The 20,869-nt window shown below is 44.1% G+C and overlaps 1 protein-coding gene across 1 annotated transcript; it reads left to right on the forward strand.

Annotated features, from left to right (window-relative positions):
* The first annotated feature begins 15 nt into the window (after nucleotides 1–15).
* On the forward strand, nucleotides 16–20,221 carry FAM124A (family with sequence similarity 124A). Its single transcript, XM_010288130.1, has 3 exons — nucleotides 16–184; nucleotides 7,384–8,123; nucleotides 19,418–20,221. Exons 1-3 carry the CDS (start codon nucleotides 16–18, stop codon nucleotides 20,219–20,221), a joined length of 1,713 nt encoding a protein of 570 aa, XP_010286432.1.
* The last annotated feature ends 648 nt before the right edge of the window (nucleotides 20,222–20,869 follow it).

A 20,869-nucleotide genomic window follows, 5' to 3' on the forward strand; every position in this document is an offset into this window, starting at 1 on the left:
CTAACCTTCCGTGGGATGACTCTGGGCCACAACGGTTGTGTTTCCTATGAAGACGATGGGGGTCATATGGTCCTGAAGGCAAGCCAAGATATTGATCTTGGCATCATAGACCCTGTGACTGCAAACAGGAGAGCGAGTGTCAGGGTGCAGCTGCATGATCAGCTTAAGATGTGTAGCCACGCAAGTACCCAGGCCAACATAATGGAGTGGGCAGGAGTGCATGGAGAGGTGAAGGATGTGAGATGGCCCCCGTCAACAGCAGCTTAAGTTGATCATGAAAGGTTACCCTTAGGCAGGTCGGGGAAATGTAGCTGGTGGGGAGGGATGAGAATTCACTGGGGCATGTAAGCCCAGTGGGGAATTTCAGCAACTGCTGCACCATCTAACAGCAAAAGTACCACATGATGAGATCTGCCATTGCTTTTGCTTGATCATGCAGGGCTTCTGTGGGCATTAAGCATCACTTTTTGGTAAGATTCATTCCCGCAGGGCTGGCTGCATGCTGTACACTAAAGGCAATGACACCTCGTAACACTGTTCATGTTAATGTACCAGAGAAAGCTTTTTATCTCCATCAGGCAGATAATGGGCTTAATTTTCCAGCTTCATTTTTGCTCAATACTTTTTTTTTTTTTTTTTTGGTTCTACAGCAACTGGATAACAGCACAGAGAGCCTATATCATGTGCCCATCTGGAGGAGCAGATTGACCATTTTGCCATGCTTGTCAGTATGCTGGTCTGCTGTGCATTGTCTATACTACCCTAGTGCAGATGGGGGAGTGAGCATCCTGGCACCATTATCTCCATTAGAGAATATTCAACTGCAGCTCCACAGGAAAATGCTGCTCTGATGGGAGCGTGAAAGACGTTTCTCCTCTTGTCGCTGTGCTGTGCAGAATATCCCCTTTCTTATTGCTTCTGAACAACCTTCATGAGTTTGAGGTGGTATGCAAAGCAGGGCGTGCTGAGAAGCACATTATCCTGCAGCCCCGCATTTGTCAGATGCTATTAAACAGCGGGGACAGAGAATGGAGGAGCTGGTGAATCTGTCACATCCTGCTTGTTCAAAAGATTATTGATGCTGCATAATTCATCAAAGCATGACCTCACAGTGGGTTCTGCTGCCAGAGGTGTCCAGTAACAGCTTCTGTTGCAGCTGCCCATAAAGTGATGCTCCTTGTTTATGAAAATAGCCTCTGTCTCTGTGTCTGCTCATAAGCCTTTCAATTAATACACCTAAAATGGTCAGTCTTGCCTTGGACTCAGATAAAATGTGAAGGTCCTGTTCGGTAAGAAATGCAACCATCTTGACATTTCTTAGTGTTCTGGAATGGGATTGAAATAGGGAAATATTGACATTTTCTGTGCAACAGAAATCCCCGGAAGTTTCAATTAGGAAATGTTATAGTGCTTTTTTTCTGACATTATTTATAAAGTGTTTGGATTTTTTACATTCCCACAGCTGAAACATTTTGATTTATTAACAATGAACAAAATATGCTGATCTGTAATGTTCAGTTTTGAATTATTTCATTAATTCCTGATAGCATTTATTTCCTGATAATGAAGTCCTGCTCTATGGGAGATGCAGGTCAGAAGCTTGGTACATTCACTCTGACCCTCTCCCATTGACTGATTTACATATCTTGTAGTGCACCATGCAATTTTGTCAGAATGAAATGCGAAATCTTACTGCCTGATGTAGTGATAAAGGAATCTAGTCTGTACAGTGTAAGAGAGGTTTGGCTGTTGGTTCCCATGAAGCAGCATGCCACAGCAGGAAAATCGAAGTTCATGTTCCAGTATTTAGATTCTCAGTGCAATATTGCAGGTCAGCTAAAAAAAAAATGATGTCAAGTATTTATAGGTTGAATACTTCCTCTGAGTTTCCTGAATAGAAGATTGAAAATGTAGGTGGCTAGAAGATTGATAATACCTGCCACAGTTTGGAAACACACTTTCCCATGCACAGACTGGGGCTGGGATCCAGTCTGCCTAAAATTTCTCTTTGCGTAGACTCCATCTTAGCTCACATACCAGGTTTGCCTAACCCTGTAGGTAACTATTCATTAAATATCTCCTGGTGAGTCTGAGAGGTCTTTAGGTCCATGTCTTGATTCACCAGCACAGGGTTAGGAGAGACATTTCATCCTTCCTAAGCTTTGCTATGGGCTGATTTTAGGCAGTCAGTGGATTTCCAGCCAAGTCTACTGGAGAAGCCTGGAAAATCATATGTCATCAAGACTGCTGAAGGTGGTGACTTCACCTGAAATAAAAAAGTGGTTGGAGCACTGCGCTGAGAAAGGACGGGTCTTCGTGCAGGGCGGCTCCAGGGGAATGCAACCCCGGCCTCTCACAGCGTAAAAGAGGGACCAGACTGCAAGGTCATGGCCAGATAACCCAGTAAACATTCTGCTTGAGCCAGGTGTGCAAGAGTCCTGGGCCCAAAAGCAAATGCAAGAGGAAGACTTCTCTAACCTAGGGTTACTCAGGTGGCATGGGAGAAAACTGTGCTCATTGCTTCTAGGGACATTTTGCCTCTTGTGTGGTTTAAATGTAAAATGCGTACATACTTCAGGGAGAAGGAGTTGTAACTCCAGTTCCCCGTACCTCCAGATGAGCCTAGCTGCTTCCCAGCTGCTGGGGTTGCTGACCAGAAGTTACACCCGCTTGTGCCTGCTTTGGGCCAGGAGCCCTGCCTTCCTGGCCAGCTGCAGCAAGGATGATGGTGTTACCAGATACCGGAGTCTTTATGGCACCGCTCAGGGGTTGTGGCTGCGCCCCTCACCCTGCTCTCCACCCCAAGGGAGCAGAGCACTTAACCCATTGCTTCCCACTTCACCCATGGGTGTTTGTGTCACTAGATTGCCATTGTTGTCATTGCCATCCCACTAGCCACTTCTGGCCAGGGGAGGGCTGGGCAGATCTGGATGCTGAGAGGGTTGTCCTCTGCAGATGCCGCTGTTCCCTACAGAGTGAGGGGTGAGGAAAGGAATTAGGGAGCCAAGATCATCTAGAGGGTAGTAGTCAATGGCTCAATGTCCAGATGGAGATCAGTGATGAGAGGTGTCCCTCAGGGGTTCCTACTGGGACCAGTACTGTTTAATACTTTCATCAATGGCATAGGCAGTGTGATCGAGTGCACCCTCAGCAAGTTTGCAGATGACACAAAGCTGAGTGGTGCGGTTGACATGCCTGAGGGACGGGATGCCATCCAGAGGGACCCGGACAAGCTCGAGGAATGGGCCCATGCAAACCTCATGAGGTTCAACAAGGCCAAGTGCAGGGTCCTGCACCTGGGTTGAGGCAACCCCCAGTCTCAACACAGGCTGGGGGATGAAGGGATTGAGAGCAGCCCTGCCCAGAAGGACTTGGGGGTGCTGGTGGACAATAAGCTGGACATGAGTCGGCGCTCACAGCCCAGAAAGTCAACTGTCTCCGAAGAAGCATGGCCAGCAGGTCAAGGGAGGGGATTCTGCCCCTCTACTCTGCTCTGGTGAGACCCCACCTGGAGTCCTGCATCCAGCTCCGGAGCCCTCAGCACAGGAAAGACATGGACCTGTTGGAGCGAGTCCAGACGAGGGGCACAAAAATGACCAGAGGGATAGAACACCTCTCCTGTGAGGACAGGCTGAGAGAGTTAGGGTTGTTCAGCCTGGAGCAGAGAAGGCTCTGGGGAGACCTTATTGCAGCCTTCCAGTACTTAAAGGGGGCTTACAGGAAAGATGGGGACAGACTTTTTAGCAGGGCCGGTTGTGATAGGACAAGGGGTAATGGTTTTAAACAAAAAGAGGGTAGATTTAGACTAGACATAAGGAAGACATTTTTCACAATGAGGCTGGTGAAGCACTGGCACAGGTTGCCCAGGGAGGTGGTAGATGCCCCAAAACTGGCAACATTTGAGGTGAGGTTGGACAGGCTCTGAGCAGCCTGATCAAGTTGAAGATGTCCCTGCTCACTGCAGGGGGGTTGGACTAGACGACCTTTAAAAGCCTCTTCCAAGCCAAACCATTCTATGATTCTATGATCATCCTCCGCAGGTTTTTCAGAGGCGGCAGCTTCTCTCCAAGCACTCGGCAGGGGACGTAGACAACTGAGCTACAGGCAGGTACCTGTCCTGTCTTCCCCTAAGACAAGGCAGCTGGAATTTCAGTGAAGTCCTACTGAAATGAGGCAGCTGGCACAGACAGACTTGACAGCACCCACTGCTTTCTGTCAGATTGTCTTTTGGATGAAAAGATCCTGGTTTCTGGGCAGCGAGAGGAGGGGAGGAAGAACCACAGGACAAGACTGCCATTCTGCTTTGCAGGACTTTGTTTTTTCTTCGCTCAGCAATATTGCGTCAGCAACAAAATAGAAGTAATATGTAGAGAAGGACTGATCCAAAGCTCAATCATAAAATATCAGGCTACTCTCAGCTACCAGCTTTAGGACATCAAGTGTGACAGCCCCACAGCATTTGGGCTGACTGTTTGCTTTAACGTCTCATGGTTGGTTAATACTACCTAAAAGAGGAGTAAAAAGTTTAGAATTGTAAAATACTCTTTCAATCCTGGTTGTAATTACCTCTTAGCAATGTTAGTGCCTTGCCAACTCAAAGAGAACTAATCCCCTTCTGTCATAGGCAAGAAAAAATGTAATAGCTGTGAGAACTGTGAGCTTATTTTCAAATAGATGCCTCAGCATTTTGATATTTTCTGTGGGATTAACTAGTAACACAGGAAGGCTAATACATATGCAGAGCTTTCATTTGCTTCTGTGACAATTTGCCGGGGGCAAACTGAACTGTGTCATGAGAAATGGTGTCGTTTTCCCCCCTTCCTTGTCAGTTGAAGCAAAAAGACTTGTTAGTAACCCAGAAACAATTTGCGACTTATCATCGGTTCAGGGGAAGTTTCCCTTAGCTCCTTGCCTCATATTTCTGCTTTTCTCATGTTTCTCTTTTTCTTACCAAAACAGAAAGGGCTCCCATTTTATAAGCCCAGAAGCAACATAATGAATGGCATAAAAGTGTTGTGGTAAAAGCATCTTTGCTAATATAAAATAGATACTGAAGCTCTTTCTGTACTGATTTGTTAGACTTTTCCCCCTTCAGCATAGTTGCTTCTAGCTCAGAAAAAAAGATTATTTGCTCTGCTGCACATATAACCCTGGCTCCTAACCATGGCTTTGTGCCGTGCTTTGGTGGTCTTCTGAGGCTGGTGCTGCGAGCATCTGGCGCTGATGGGCACAGGCAGCGATGGCTGCAGAATACTAATGCTGGGGCTGGCTCCCACAAGGCTCCACTTTTGAAAAATGCTTTAGCCATTCAGTGTCCATGCACCATGCTGAGCAACAGGAGGGCAGAAAAGCCGTGCTCAGAGATTTTTTTTTCCATGCAGAGCAAGAAGCCAACAGGAACGATGGCTCTCTGCTTTCACGTTGTTGTGCCCAGGCTTCTTTCAGAGCTGCAGTCATTTATATGCATAAATATCAAGCCTGTCACTTGTTGCAGGCTTTGCTAGCATTTGTGTAACAAAGGGAACAGAGGGAGGAAAGAGCTGAACATCTTCTATTCCAGCCCTAGAAAATGAATGACTGCGTAGCCATGGCAATTACTTTCTTTCTGGTTTTATTAGATCACTGTCCTCTGCAATTTGTTTTCCTTCCTGTCCTGCTGTCCTGTGTAAAGGACCATCAGAGGATCTCCCCCCAACACCCCCTTTGTTTTTCTCCCACACTGTGACTGTCCACAGTGGATATCTCAAAGAATTACCTGCCAGTAACAATTGTCATAGCAAAGCCTCTTGCTATATACCAACACAGATTTTTTTTTTTTGCTTCAGTTTTTTTCATCCATTAACCACCTGAGAAAGTCACTCCGCATCACCCATTTCGTGCAGAGGTACAAGAACTCTGCCGCAATTGTATTTTTGATTATTTACTTGATTTTTCTATATCTCCCCTAGGCAAAATGCATGCTTGATATTTGCTCTGCATACCATATCTTTCTGCATCTTCTAAATTGAGGCTGATGGTATGTTTACCAGTCGTCTCTGGAAAGCTGTGCAGTTGCATCTAGCTTTTCTCTGGGTCTTGCAGCTATTCTGTATTGAAAGACAGCTAAAATACATTACTTGTATAATACTATTTTTCCATTAAAGCAATTGCTGAAGTATCATAGGAATGTTATTCTGATGCCAGGAGGGAGGAGGGAGAGGTTCGTACTGATTGCCAATAGGAGGGGAAAGAGCCTGTGAGACAATCCCCCTATTAAATGTGGTGTGCACAATGAAAAGCTTGGGAAGCCTTTCTAAGGCTTCACACATTTAGGCTTTGTGCCCAGGCTCGGGGTCTTGGACATGGAGGTGGTTTCAGAACACCACACAGAGGGAACCTTTTCAGCAAAACAGCCAGATTACCTGGATAATTTATTAAATTGTCTTGGATCTCCATTCACATGCATCTTTATTGGCATGCAAGTCCAGCAGAACAGAACTGACAATTTCTCCCCTGCCCTCCAACCAGCCATTGCTCTGCTTCTGAGCTGTCAAAGAGGTTTCAGGGACAAAAACAGTTAGAGCCCCTGTGAACATTCCCAAGGCTAACCAGAGGTTTCTTTTTTCCCCTGAGTAGGTGTAATTTTTTGTGCTTCCTGCTTTTACCAGTCTTCCCTAGTCTTATAAAAACCTTGAAGTAGTAGTATTATAGTCTTGATGGTCTGAAGACATAAACAGTGCAGGATTTGTAGAGACGAGTAATATCTTTTCCTGAAGAAAGGCTTGTGTGCCTGAAGGCTTGTCTGTTTTTTTTTTCCCAACTGTATCAGTTGGTCTAATAAAAGATATTACCACTCCCTACAAACTTTGCCTTACTTATTAAAACAGTTGCCTCCAGGACACAGAACACTCTTAACTGGGTGGAAAATGCCAAAGTCAAGGTGATAAGAGTGGATTTCAGTGTTGTGATTTTCCATGCTCCAAGCCAACTGGCAGAAAATAAAACAAGGTGGGATGAACACTGTCCACCCTGATCACTCTGCATATCATCAGTGCCCCTTTCACGCCTGCTGTACATCAGTATTTTTATCTTTCCTACTGCTCAGCTGTATGGGGCAGCTCTTTTCTGACACAGAAACACACACCGGGTGACATCTTTTGGATGCTGCCTCAGTAGAAAGAGCGACTGTTATGGTATGCTTCATGAAACTTCTCTGTCTTCTGATTATTTTCTTGGTTGCTATATCTCTGTACATGATTTTTAGTTTACTGCAGGTGCACTTGAGAAAGATGAAAAAAAAGCCCAGTGTGACTGAGTAGGCTGTTTCTCCTTCACTGCTCACCTAAATGTTGACAACTTGGTTACAAATCTTAAAGGCTATTATTTTTCTTTTTATACTCTCAGGTGAACTTTCTGTGGAAGGCATACAAGACCCATTCCTTGTTAGTGTGCATATTATCACAGACCCAGGTGAATCCAAGACTCTTCAGCAAGCCATCGATAAGCTTCTAGCCTGGATCCATCCAGACCTCCAGCTGTTTCGAGTCTCAGAAAGACGAGTGCCCAAGAAGCGCGGGAAGCCAGGTAAGGCTGGTGTTTCTCAGCCAGCCCTTGCCGTCATTCTGTTTCTGCAGGAGGAATATGGGGAAGAAGCAATCTTGCAGCTCCACGAAACCTTCCAGCAGCCACCTTGGCATTACCACCACACCGAGCGAGTGCATGGGAAATTCCTCCCTTACATGCCATGCAGCCAGGACTTCTACACTTTGGCTCCAGAGACTCCTCTATGGGCCATTCGCCCAGTGCACTACGGGAAAGAAATTATCCGCTTCACTATATACTGCAGGAGTGAAAACTTTGTTGACATTTTGAAATTGTACGAGTTAATACTGAAAAGACCAGTATGTCAGAAAAAAGCAGACTTTTGTGTTTTTCCTGTCTATTCTAACATGGAAATAGACATTCAGTTTTCTTTAAAAAAACTTCCGAAGGGCCAGGTGCCAATGCCGACAGAGTCAGCGGTGCTGGAGTTCAGAGTGAGAGATGTGGGGCAGCTTGTGCCTCTCTTGCCCAACCCTTGCAGCCCCATCAGTGAAGGCAGGTGGCAGACAGAAGACCATGATGGAAATAGGATCCTTTTGCAGGTAGGTTCAGTACACAGGGAAATAGAAGCACATTTATTGCTTTTGTGGAGGAAAGCTTAACCTGCAATGGAAGCTGTAAAAGGAGGCTTTTTTTTTTTTTTTGCTCTGTCCTAAGAGAAAGAGCCGGGGCGTACCACTAAAGAAAGAAATTGAAAGCCCTTGCTGTGTATGTAACTAATCAGGAAAGCAGTGGATGATACTACCCAGACATCAGTCAAGCTCAGTTTATGCAGAGAGTGATGTGAGACGAGGTAGCTGTTTAAAAGAATGAGGAGAGAAGGAATTATGAGCCCGAGTGGAGAAATAGTGGCTGATGGGTGTAGTTTTATAAGAAATATGGGCACAGAACTGACAGGGGTTTATAAAATAGCTCTCAGTTATGAGGTTTTTATGGAAGACAAGCAGAATTCCTGATGGTACTCATTATTTTCTAGCATCACAGAGTGACAAACTGCACCTCTCTTTTGCACAGCGATACTAGGACGGGGAGAGAAGTAGTGAAGGAAAAGAAATGCACCCTGAAGAGCAGCCTGAGAGAGACATTGCCACAGACTCTCTTTTTGAACTAATCTCAAGTGCTCGTAACCAAGTCCTGAAAGAGAGTTTATTTGTTAGGACATCTGTAGGCACCATAGCTGGGCAATGTATCAGCATGCTCTGCTTCACTACACCACATCCGAGGGAGATAACGGGGATAACAAGCAGCAAGCTTTTAATAGCTGCCTGCCCTGAAGAGGGGGTATCTGTGGCCAGGTTAATGTGGATTCCTTTGCTGCAGAGGCATTTATTGCTGCTTAGCGTTTGAATCAAGGAGCACAGGCCCTCACCTTTGGAAGACTGTTGTTCAGATTTCGGAGAAAGGTATTTTTTTAGAGTGAATTGCATTCGTGAAGCTTGTCAAATTGTCCAACCTCGTTTCTGTGGAAGAGGCGTTGTGGGTGCCATCCTTGCACCGTACGGACCTCCCAGCATGCAGAGAGGTGTGCACACAGAGAGGTGTGTACACCCCCCTGCAACACAGCACCTCTGGGTTTGTAGCTCTCGGGACTGAAAATCCAGGTACATGGGGCATCTGTGCTCTGGTGAGTCACATCAGGTGGTGGTGAAACCTTTCAGTGCAGCTTTGCAGATGCCACACACAGAGATACCCCAGCCAGAGCTGAACAGCACTTGTGCAGGGCTCAAGAGGCAATTCAGCTTCCCTGCCCATCTGCCCAGATAGTCACCAATTTGTCAGCATTACTGCTTGCACTGTAGGCATATCTGTGTTATCCTGAGATGTCTTGTTAACTTAAGCTCGCAAGAGCCATCATGAAACTTTTACACAGCAACCACACTCACCTATGTCCCCTTTTCCCAGTTCTTTTTCAGAAGGTTTCTGCGATGTGATATAACTTTGGTTTACGGGATCTTGCACAGGTTTCAAGTAAATTGAAGGGAAGGGTAAAAAAAAAAAATAGGGCTTCTGAATAAGTCTTTCAATTTCAAAACAGCAAGGTTTCAGAAATAACAGGTGCCAGGCAGTACAAAAGTAAAGCGAGACTTGCCAAACAGCAGACTGAGGTTAACCCTGCAAAGAAAATAAAATTTTAGCCATATGCACCAAAAGAGGAGAGCGAAAGCCTGCTAAGTGTGGCTTCCAAGTGCAATTAATTTTCATTTCTGTTTTCAGTGAGGACAATGATGCTGAACAGGAGGGTAAAATGGCAAACAGGAATGAAGTTACGGAAATGGAAATCATCACATTGGAAGTGTGGTGAAGCAAAAGATGTTTAATGTACGCAAAATGGGGGGAAACCAGACACTGGATCTAACTTACGTGATTGTAAAGTCATGAAGACAAGCTCCTGGTATACAGGTTTTGAACAAGTCTGTACAACCAGAAATGGAGCTCTATAACTAAACCAAAGGGAAAATGTCCTGTTTGTACTCAGATGACTACAAGCCACCAGCGCAACATGGCCATGAAAAGAAAAGTGCAGTCTCTGGTGTGTACTAGAGTTACTATCCCCTAAGGCGTGTGGGAAGTGCTTGTGCCATTGCACAAGGTCCCATGGGCCTCACCTGTCTTCAGCCTTGGGCTTCAGAAAGGTGACTGCAGAGAGGTCTCTCACCCATGCAGAGGAATGGAGAGACATCTTACAAACGGAAACTGGAAGAGTAGGGTCATCTGAGCCTAGCCAAACTAAGTCTAACGGAGCTCTGTGCTCAGAAAATATACCAGAAGGTTAACAGCAGGAACGGGAAAAGGCTGTTTCACTAAATGACTTTTCTGGCACAGGAACAAAAAACTGTCAATAAATAGATTTAAGTCGGCAGCTGTACATATTGATGGCCAACTACATAACAGCCACCCAGCAGTTACAAACAGGTTAATACCCTAATTCAAGACAGGATGATCAGTTATGGAAAAGGGATTATATGATGAAGCGTGCATTATAGGAAACACTGGATTTGGTGATCCATGGACTCATATTCTTTTAACTCATTCTGAGCTTAAAACAATTATACTATCTACCTTTTAAAGTAACAGGATTACCTTTCGCTTTCTCGTGGAGTGCAGCTATTAGCAAAATTATCAATGCTACAGTGTTGTTAATAACTTTCACCTCTTCCCAGGTATATGAACCCAAACAATGACCTCCTACTATTTTTCAGCCTACACATCAGTTGGTACATAATAACCATCAGAATATTTTTATTTACTTGATATGGATACTGCATCTTTTTACAGATTAAAATTACCAATTATACCCAAAATGGTAGACTAACATCCCTGTTAAATTACAGGCAGTATTTAATGTTTGAAGTTTGAATGATTAGACTAACAAGATGTGACCTCTGTGTTTTTCTTGGTGTGCTTACAGGGACTTGGATACTTGCCAGCCAGATTGATCCATGTTCTTAACCCATTTTGCAAATGCAATTACAAGGGGCTTAGATAAAGTCAGTGCAAGAGAAAATAAAGTTATTCATGGGCAGGATAAGTCTGTTTAATACCACAGAAACCATTCCTTCATTTGCAAGGAAGCCCTTCAAAATTATTTTGTCACAGTAGCTTTTCCACATTGGCAAGTTAGCTCCAAGGGTGCAGCTATATACCAGCTGAGGCAAAGGGTAAGCTTCAGTTGGCTTTAGCAGGAGCAAGGCTTAAGAGCATGTTTGCATCCTGTGGGAAGACACCCACACTGCTTCACCAGTACTAAGCCCAGAAGCAGGAGCGCTGGGGAGCTCTTGCCAGAGCAGTGGGAAGAATGTGTAAGTAATGTAGCTAAGAATATACCATATACCAGTGTACTGAATATACTGCCAGTTTTATACGTCTTGTCCAAATTCCTGGCTGCCTCTGGGCCTAATCTGCACAGAGACAGCTGAAGTGCTAATGAACTTGCACTCCTGGCAGTGCAACGTGGGAAGCAGGAAAGGTTAATAACTGATGGGACTAGCTTGGCCATGCATGTTTGGGAAGCAGGGATTAGTGAGCAGAGAGAAGAAAGTGAACAGATGGCTTCTTTAAATTGTGAGAATGTCTTTGGATAGGGTAGGAAAGGTAAAATAACATTTTGGCAGAATTTCCTAGCTGCTCTTGCCTGAGGGAGGACATACAGACATACCTGGGAGGAAGGTGGGTGACGGAAAATTAGTATCTCACCTAGGTAGTAACTCAGCACTTAAGCATAAGACCTACTGCCATTTTACATGCCAAAGGGTACCTGAGCCACCCAGAAAAAGTGTCCTGGCAGATTAGACTCAGGAGGGCTGTGCCCTCCTGGAGTGCCAGACAGGCACCCTAAGAGATAGCAGAATGGACCAAACATCTGTGTTCAGGCACCTGATACACCTTGTAATAACCAATTTCTGGCTGAAATCCCTCCACCATCTTCAGCACCAAGAAGCAAACAACATTGCCAGAAAGCCAAGGCAAATAAAAACCCCAAGAAATGAGTGATTTGTTACCAGTCTGTGCTAATCCTGCCTGAAAGAAGGTAGTCAGATCTGGCATTGTAAGGCTTTTATGCCAGTTACTATAGTAATGAACCTCTACTATTTATGGGGTGGCAGTTTTCTGCCTAGCATTGCTTTATAGAGCATCCTTGAAATAACAGGGCACCGGGCAACCGTAATCTTGAGATCAGAAGTGGTATAATCATATTTAGGAAACATGGTTTATTACCTGAAGCTTTGGTTCTGGGAAAAGATTGGCTGTGGACCCAACCACTAAGAATGATTAACCTGCCGCTGTGCTACCTGCAAGCTCAGGTCTCTGCTACCCTGGAGGTTTCTTCATTGCTCGGTGTACAAAATCAGTACTCTAGATCTATGGTCAGGCAGTAGTCATCCCCTAATGGTTTCATGAGGTCAGCTGCAGTCATTTATGTACAAGGTCAGTATGTTACTGTTGAATACGTCCTTGGAGTTGCCAGAAGTCATTCTGGGGGTGCAGATGTCTGCCAGCTGCATGCATAAAGGCAATGCAAAATGCCTGAAGATGGGAAGCAGCATGAAGGTTACATGCCTACACGGTCATCGGCAAGTATGTTATACAGAAAAAAGAATCAAAAGCTTATAGCTGAGAAACTCTTTGTTTATTCAGTATATTATATACAGGTGTCTGTGAGATTCATGAACTCATCTCTTCATCCCCTTTTATCTGGGGCCATGAGGAGAACAAAGTGCCTTTATTTCCCTCAGCTTATTTAAAACATGTATGTATCTGCATGAAAAATGTGGTTGTAGTCAAGCCTCACACTCAAGATAGCTGAACGCAGAAACCAGAAGGAGAGATTTTTCCATGATGCACAACTGACCCAATGTGTTTTAGGGAGCAGAGACAGTGCCTTCTTACAGAGTGCTGGAGGCTCAGCACTCTGCGTCTGAGAGAGTCCTCTCAGACAATGCAGAAAATGCCCTGTCTTGGATACATGGGCAGCAAGGGTGGGTAGTACTGCGTTGCTGAGGTCAAAATAATTGCAAGATCTGAGATTAGAACAAAGCTTTTCCTTTTCCTCTCCCAGCCCCAGCTGAGACTAAAAGAACCATTTCACTGTCCTCGGCAGGACATGTTTGCCTTTCAAGGAATGGTTTGCCTTTTAAGCTTGTCTCGGCCAAGGAGAGGCAAATCTTGGAGGCTCAGGGTCTACTTTTGTGTTGAGAGGTTTATGACACAGGTCAGCGTGGTCATGGTTGCATTTCATTCAGCTGACCCACCAGACCCTTCCAAGACGTCACCTGACTCTGCATTTCCTCTCTCCAGCACAAAGCAGTGTTCCTTCTCCTTCCCTTAGTTTCCAGTTTGGGTGCCTTGATGATCATCCAGCATTTGTATAAATTCATATCTTGATAAAATATCTAAATGGCCTAGGAGCATTAGTCAATCTGCTACCATTTTAGGGGCCTTGGGCTCTGTGGCATCTCTGTCTTATGCCCCTGCCTGAAGCAAAATATTTTACTCTATTTTTCCTTTCCTTTTAGTGCCATAGGTGTTTGGTTCTTCTTAGTACTAATGATTGCTTTTCAGGGGAACACAGCACATCAGTCACTAACTCAAGTAGGAGGAGACTTTTTAGTTGTTTTTGTTCCTCCTAAGGTACTTTCTTTCTGTCTTTCCCATTAGTACAGTTATGTTTCATGGCATAATAAGATCTCTGATGACTCTATAGACCCAGCAAAAACTCTTGAGAGTGAAGATATTTAGCGTTACAAGACACCCACCTTGTTTGCATTTTGTAAACACAGTACATGCCACTTTTCAAATGTCTTCAATTTTAAATCAAATTTGTGCATTTTGCCTTTTGATATGCTGCCCTTCTGAATTCATTTTGCCTTTCAAGTAAGACTCATTATGGTAATACTGAGGACCAACCTCTGCCACTTTTTCTTGTGTTGATTCTTTTTTTCTCCTGGATCAGTCCCACTGCTTTTAATACAGTTACACAAACACCATTGCACTCCTGTTGAGCAAGGCAGGTATAAATCTGGGCTCGAGATGGTGACGTCATTGCCGTGCTGGCTGTTTGGCTGGGTTCTGACCTCAGCAGAGCCTTGCTGGCAGTGCTTAATACAGATAATGTGTAATGAGATCACTATCTACTTTCTTAAAAAGCAGATAACTTAAAATAGACTGTAGGAGCACTCATGGTTTTTTTTGTGTCAGGTATAGGCAGCCCAAGTGTAGCTGAAAGTGCATTTCTGCGAGATTCACCCCAAGTTGTTTATGGTGTTCCCGGATATTCATCATGAAATTCTTCTGCAGCCCATTGTAATACACAAAGACTCTAAATCCCTCCAGGCTTCACAAAGATTTGTGCAGAGATTATAAATGAGCAGCAGATTAGCGCCAGATGAAAAAATCTGTTCTGTTAGAGAGCTAATCTCAGTCAGTTTAGTCAATGGCCGGGTTTGTTGTGTGTCTTTATGGCGAGGTCTTTCTCCCTGTATTTGGAATTTCAGTCAAAATTAACATGTCAGTTTGGATCAAGTCTTTTTCCTCTCAGATGGCTGACCCCCTCTTCAGCATCTCTGCCGCGCTTGTGCCTGGCGCAGGCAACATGGCTACACCAGGCAGGGCTCTGCCGGGCTGCAGCCAGGTAACAGGCAATGCAGAAAGCAAGCTGTGAGAAGGCTGAAGGTAAGGATTAAAAAATAAAATAATTCAGAAAAACTAAAGCAGATGCAATGGCTTCCAAAGCCAAGGGAAGAACAGGGAAGGAGGAAGAAGGCTGTTCAGATGAAAAGAGGAGCTGCATGTGCATCACGCTGTACTCAAGGGACAAAAATAGGTCTTGCTGGTATCCCATGGCCGAAAGGGCAGTGGAAGGTCAGGGTCACCCACTTGCTTGTCGTGGTTTCTCCCAAGAGCAGACACACCTGGAAATCCAGTTTGAACTTTGTGGGGCTGTCAGGCACTGTAAGGTTTAAAGGAAGGGGAGCGATCACATGGACGCACAGGCTGCATGCAGCTCTCCCTGTGCCCTGCCAGGGTGGTACGAGGGAGCACAGTCAACAGCCTTGGCACAGGACTAGGAGCTAGTTTTGCCTGAGTTTTAATCCTGGATAAATCATTGAATCCTCTCTGTGATTCTGACAACCTACAGAATGTAGATATAGAGGTCTTATTAGTCCACATAATCCAGTTCTCTCTCTCTCTCTCTCTCTCTCTCTCGGATTAGCCTGTAATCTTTATTCACTAGTATTTCATGAGATGGAGCTTCTGACACTCCACCTGTAGTATAGTTGTGCAGTCTGGTATTCTCACAGTCGGGAAAGTTTTCTTTTATGTTGCATTAAGATGAAAGTATTAAAAAAATCTCCCCTTATTATTTCCCCTTTCTGCCCATATCATGAAGAGCAGCATTGGAAAATAAGTATTCTAAATCATAATACATCTAAACAAAAAACAGTCAAGGTAATCAAGTCTTCCTATAAACAGAGCTGTTCAGAAATAAGCTGCATTAGTGATGTCTCTTGGTCTGTCCTGCGGGCAGCCATCCTAAGGGCAGGCTGTACCTGTCCCCTTCTCCTCACTGATCCACCATTACCTCCTGCCAAGCCAACTGGGCTTGACCAGAAGCTGTGACCCAGTAGCAGGAATAACAGCAAATACCTTGTATAAAGTTAAGTGCTCTTATCTGTCGCAGGAACATTAAACAGCTAGGAAAAAGTTAAAAATAACAAAACCTTAAAACTAATGTCTTACCTAAAGTAGATTTTTCTTGTTAGTGTAATTATGTTCCAGTCAGGCCAGGTACTTACAGCTGTTCAGCTGCACGGGGCAGGTTGCCCCTTCCAAGTGCTCCCGCTCAGAAGTGCATTTCCCCTTTCCGTTGAATCTCCACTTTTATCTGCATTTTGGCTAGAAAGTTCCTACATGAGAGCCCCCGGGGTTTCTAGCCAGGGTGTTTCATCTCACCTCATTCATTTATCCTGGCCTTGCCCTCTGCTCCACACCCTCGTGGGCAATGTCTTGGGTAAGCGTCCTTTTGAGTACAGGTAATTTGGTTGCACCTGTAGTCGTTGTGTTGCATATCCAAAAGTAACACAAGCTGATTTAAACTGGAGGGTTTGTAAATATTTGAAAGAGTTCGAAACAGCTATTCTTGTGTTTGTGCTTTGTTCCCCAAATGCTTAAGACTTTACCTGTATTAATAAATTAAACGTGCCCAGGAACATTCCCACTGAAATCCCTGGTATGGAGTGGCCTGTGCATGTGCTTGCAGGCCAGGCAGGATACAGCAGGTACCTGCAATTACACAACTGAATCAGAGCTAGTATCTCTCACCAGTGGTGACCTGAGAGACCAAATTAAATTACTTTTTATTTGGAACACATGTCAAAAGTTATGTCGATAAATGAGAGTAACAAATTATTACCATCATCTAAATACATGAGACTTTTACTAGTGTGCAAAATATCTCCTCTATACACCAAAGCAAAAGGAACACATGGGAGTTATCTTTGCAGGATTTGGTTCAGCTCCAGATTGTAGATATCTGAAACTGGTGTCTAACTGCAGGTATTTTTGTGTGAGCTACAGTCTGTGTTCTCACTGTAGTTGATGGATATGTACTCAGTACAGCCCAAGGACTTAGAGAGCAATCCAGCTAACTAGATACAGGAATTTCCTCTAGGGAAAACTGAATTGCTCTCCAGGCTCCACTGGCTCTATTAACTAGACAACTAAATCCTACCTGTGATGTCTGTGGGCTCTGCTTTATATATACAGACGGATGGTATGGTCTGCCTAAGGTAAAGGCAAGGCTTTGGTACTGCCCACAGAACTCTCCCTAGTGCAAGTGTCAGATCTGTTCCCAAAAACCTTGTTTTCAGGTACAGTTTTGTCCCAGTTGTTACCAGTGCTTGTGGTCCCAAAGGTAAGGACCTCCTTACCTTTTCACAAACAAGAAGACTGTACTTGCTTGGATCCTTGGTTTCTTTGCATGCTTGATCTGCCAAATTATCAACTAACTCTATGAAAACACAAGAATATAACAGAAAAACTAGCCATGGTCAGGCAGTCTACCATCTTCTGTCTGAGAGGTAGGAGAAGTGTTCCGGAGGTGCTTCTGTCAATTAAGCAATCGCGGTGGCTGAGTCTGTGTAGTGTATCTGATATCAGAGCTACTGCACAGAAAAAAATAGTACCTTTGGTTAGTGCAAACAGCAATATAATGAGGAGTGTCCTCTTGAAAAAAAACATCAAAAGAGTGCCGTGATTTGGTTGTGTACTTTCAGCATGCTATATTGTTATTGCTGCGTTATCCAGAAATGTCTTCAATTAAGAAACAGCTGGTATTTTCTTCATGGACACAAGCCTTTTATCTTGCCGATTTTTTTAAACAAATTAGCTCACCTATTGCATAAATAAAATAACGTTACATGTAGAGTTCTAAAGCGATTTCTGGTTAATGTTTTATTGACAATTTGACTTATTTTATTTGACTCTTGTACTCAATTTCTTATCAGCTAATGAAACTGCTACACTACTGTGGTTAATTTACCCATTAATTCATTTAATTCTTTATGGCATTAAGGAAAACAGCTTATTATATTATACAGAAATAGATAATGAATTAACATACCTCACTACATATACATTGGTCTGTATATAGATATTCATCTACAAGGCCTAAATGAACTCCTATTATTTGGCTGTTCTATAAATCACCTCTAGTGAGAATGAGCAAAACATTTTTTGCCGATGTGAAAATCCTTTTTTGCCTATAAAATCACTGCAATAAAATCAGAAGATGGCTATGACAGATCTGGGTCACTAAGACAATGCGATGTGCACTAGCAAGATGTTATAAGCAGCAATGTATGGAGTTCTTTTAGAGCAGCGGATACAAAGGACCTCCTTGGTTGCCAGGTCTCATCCCTTTCCGTCATGTCGTATAATCTCTTTGGGAAAATGATCAAGCTCCATCTTTATGCATTACTCACCCCAAAAGACTCTTCTTACTTCTGTTGTGATTAGAAAACTTTTATTAGTTTGTGGTTCAGGTTTTTTAATGGATAGTTCACCTTTTTTTTTTCCTTGTGGCTGCATCTTTTTCAGTTTGAATTTATTCTTTTTCACATAGGCATGATTTGAGTCATGTGCAGCATTCTGGATGAGGCCATAGCAGTGTTATACACAGCGCATTAGTACTTTTTAAACTCACTTGAGACTGCCCTGAATCAAATTTGTCACATCCTTGTCACTTTAATAGCACACAGTGACCAAGACCTAGTACTTTCTCCTCTGTTATTTCCAACTGACAAGTCCCATAGCTGAGATTAATGATTATACTCAAGGGTATGATCTTGCGCTTTGTCCGACTGTCCCTTTTGGGACAGAAATCCAGCATTTTGTATTATGTGAGAAATTCCCATAAGAATTTAAATTAAACTTTTTAAAATGCAAACTTCTAAAAGGCGTACTGAGGTAAGTGGGTTGATGAAAAACTTTATGATTGCTTGGACATTAGGGCCTCAGTTCAGTTACCCACACATCAGTGTCTGATCCCATAGAAAGGCTACCTGGCCTCCAGACAGTTTCTTGAGAAGGAAATTGGCTCCCCATTTGTCACAGCTGCTGTCTGGCAGGTAGACAACTGAATCCTGCCCTCGGGATGAGATTCAGCTCCAGATTCAGATCGCAACCATCAGGCTAGGTCTTCAGTCTAGGTGTCTTCACGCAAATTAGGGGTTCAAAGCTGTCCTGAAAGTCATTAGGAGCTAGATAATAGAGCAAGTGGGTTCTAGGGTGCACTGTTCAACTAACCAGATGTGAAAGAGAAAATGTGAAAGAGTTGAAAGAAGTAGTAAATTCCCGTTGAGACAACAGAGAATGAGGTTGCTTGCTAAAGGCTTTTTGATGTTTCAGAGGAGGCATAAAAATATTTGCACCACACTAAGGAAGATATGAGAAATAATAATGATGGTAACATACATCTCCCATTTCTTCATTTTTGTTCTTTAGCTGTCCAGTGAGGCAGTAATGTTGGAAGACAGAATATGAATGAATCTGAACAAGTCGATAGTAAGTGAGAATTTCAGGCTAGTGTAATTCAGCCCGCCAGGCAGGGCTCCTCTACCATTTATTCTTGTTGTCTTCAAGGGTCCTTATGTAAATATTTGGGAATTTGGCAGGGTACTTTCTCTTTGTTATTGAAGTGAAACATTTGCTGCAAGCATACTGAATGAAGTCTGCTTCGTAATTATTTGCAGTCACAACTCAGCAACGGAGACTTATGGTTGTAAGACTGCCAATTCTGTATTAATGTGATCTTCTTTTCTCCCTCTCCCGGCTGCAGCAAGCACGCAGTTGGTGTAGGAAGTCTGCAAAGCAGAACAAGCAACCATATCCATCTGTGTCAACAGATTCCCGCTTCACCACTCTGCCAGCCTTTCTTCCTCAGAGCCACAGATCTGTCCCCGAACAACCAAAAGAAATGGGTCAAAAAAAGGTACATCATGCAAACGGCCTTGGTCATCATCTTGGTTTCTCCCAGCAGGACTTAAGACACAGTGATCAAGGACACTTCACACGCAGATCCAGCAGTGCTTCCAGCATTTCATGGTCATTTCAACGAAGCAAGTCTCTGTTCTGCTTGCCCACAGTGAACTCCTCCTCAGCCTCAGAGACTTTTCATTTCAGTGAACCATTTCAATTTTTAAATACTGGGTCACCTGCAACCAGGTTAAAAGCATGGAGATGCAGCCCTAGGCTTAACATTGATGACTTGGAGGGTGCGCAGGAGACTGATGTAGACACAGGGATGAAGTTGTCCTTCTCAGACCTGTCTGTGGTCTCTGCATACTCTGCCCTTAATGGATTTTGCAATGACTTGGAAGCCTCTCTTCCCCCACAGAAGCAAATTCTTGGTAAGACGAAACAGGCAGCCACCAGCAGAAGGCCTGTATCAGCCATGTGCAATACCTTTGAGTCAGTTGATGGTTCACTGCCTTCTCTCTCTGAATGGTCTTCCAGCTCATTCACGTCGGCGTCTGTCTCCAAGCAACCCAAACAGTCCTCAAGAGGACCTCCTTGTTCTCTGGATGATTGTGGTGGTGTTTGCTCAGCTTCACCAGCTAACGAAGAAGAATTTTACATCTGAGGTTTCTCTACCTTACACTTTCCGGGGCAAATGTGTTCTACTTGTGAATGACAGCAGTGGGCCCACCTTGAACTTGCAGAAGATTCCTCACTGAGGAGAAGGTGGTGCAGCAGAGCATGCTAAATATTTGAAGAAAGCATTCGGATCCCTCAGAGATGGGTGTCCCCAAAGTACATACAGTAAAGCAATCTGAGCCTGCATCCTGTACGTTTGTGCTGGAGGGGATGATCAGAGGCTTGTCTACGACAGTGCAAGGTGGATGGTTTCTATGACTGACCCTTGGACTGGTGGTGGAGGAGATGCCGGAACAGGTGCATGATAATCCAGTTTCCTTTGGCAGAAACTGAAGAGTAATTTGTGACACCAAACTGCTTTAACTTTTCTGAGGAATTCCCTTAACTCAAGAAAGATGGGAGGAGAAACGGGTCTTTTTTCCCTTTCAAAAGTTCTAAAAGCAGCTCTAAGCCCAGCAGGTCCCAGTAACACATCTCCAGTAGAGTCAGGCAAGACATTTCCTGTGAGGACACACAGTTCCTTCTAACCTCTGAGAGTTGGCAGTGCTGAGGTGGGGAGAAGCTTCACTCCTTCCCCAGGGAAGAATAAGTGCCACTGTATCTATTACTTTGATAGTCCAGGTTGTGGAAAGTG

The sequence above is a fragment of the Phaethon lepturus genome, unplaced genomic scaffold (genome assembly GCF_000687285.1).
Source record: "Phaethon lepturus isolate BGI_N335 unplaced genomic scaffold, ASM68728v1 scaffold13465, whole genome shotgun sequence".
Taxonomy (NCBI): domain Eukaryota; kingdom Metazoa; phylum Chordata; class Aves; order Phaethontiformes; family Phaethontidae; genus Phaethon; species Phaethon lepturus.

Bases quoted from the DNA above. Each gene is read 5' to 3' on its own strand.
- FAM124A (XM_010288130.1), top strand. From the start codon at position 16: ATGACTCTGGGCCACAACGGTTGTGTTTCCTATGAAGACGATGGGGGT. The intron at 185-7,383 runs GTACCCAGGCCA...TTATACTCTCAG, and splicing joins TAAGATGTGTAGCCACGCAA to GTGAACTTTCTGTGGAAGGC. The intron at 8,124-19,417 runs GTAGGTTCAGTA...TCCCGGCTGCAG, and splicing joins GAAATAGGATCCTTTTGCAG to CAAGCACGCAGTTGGTGTAG.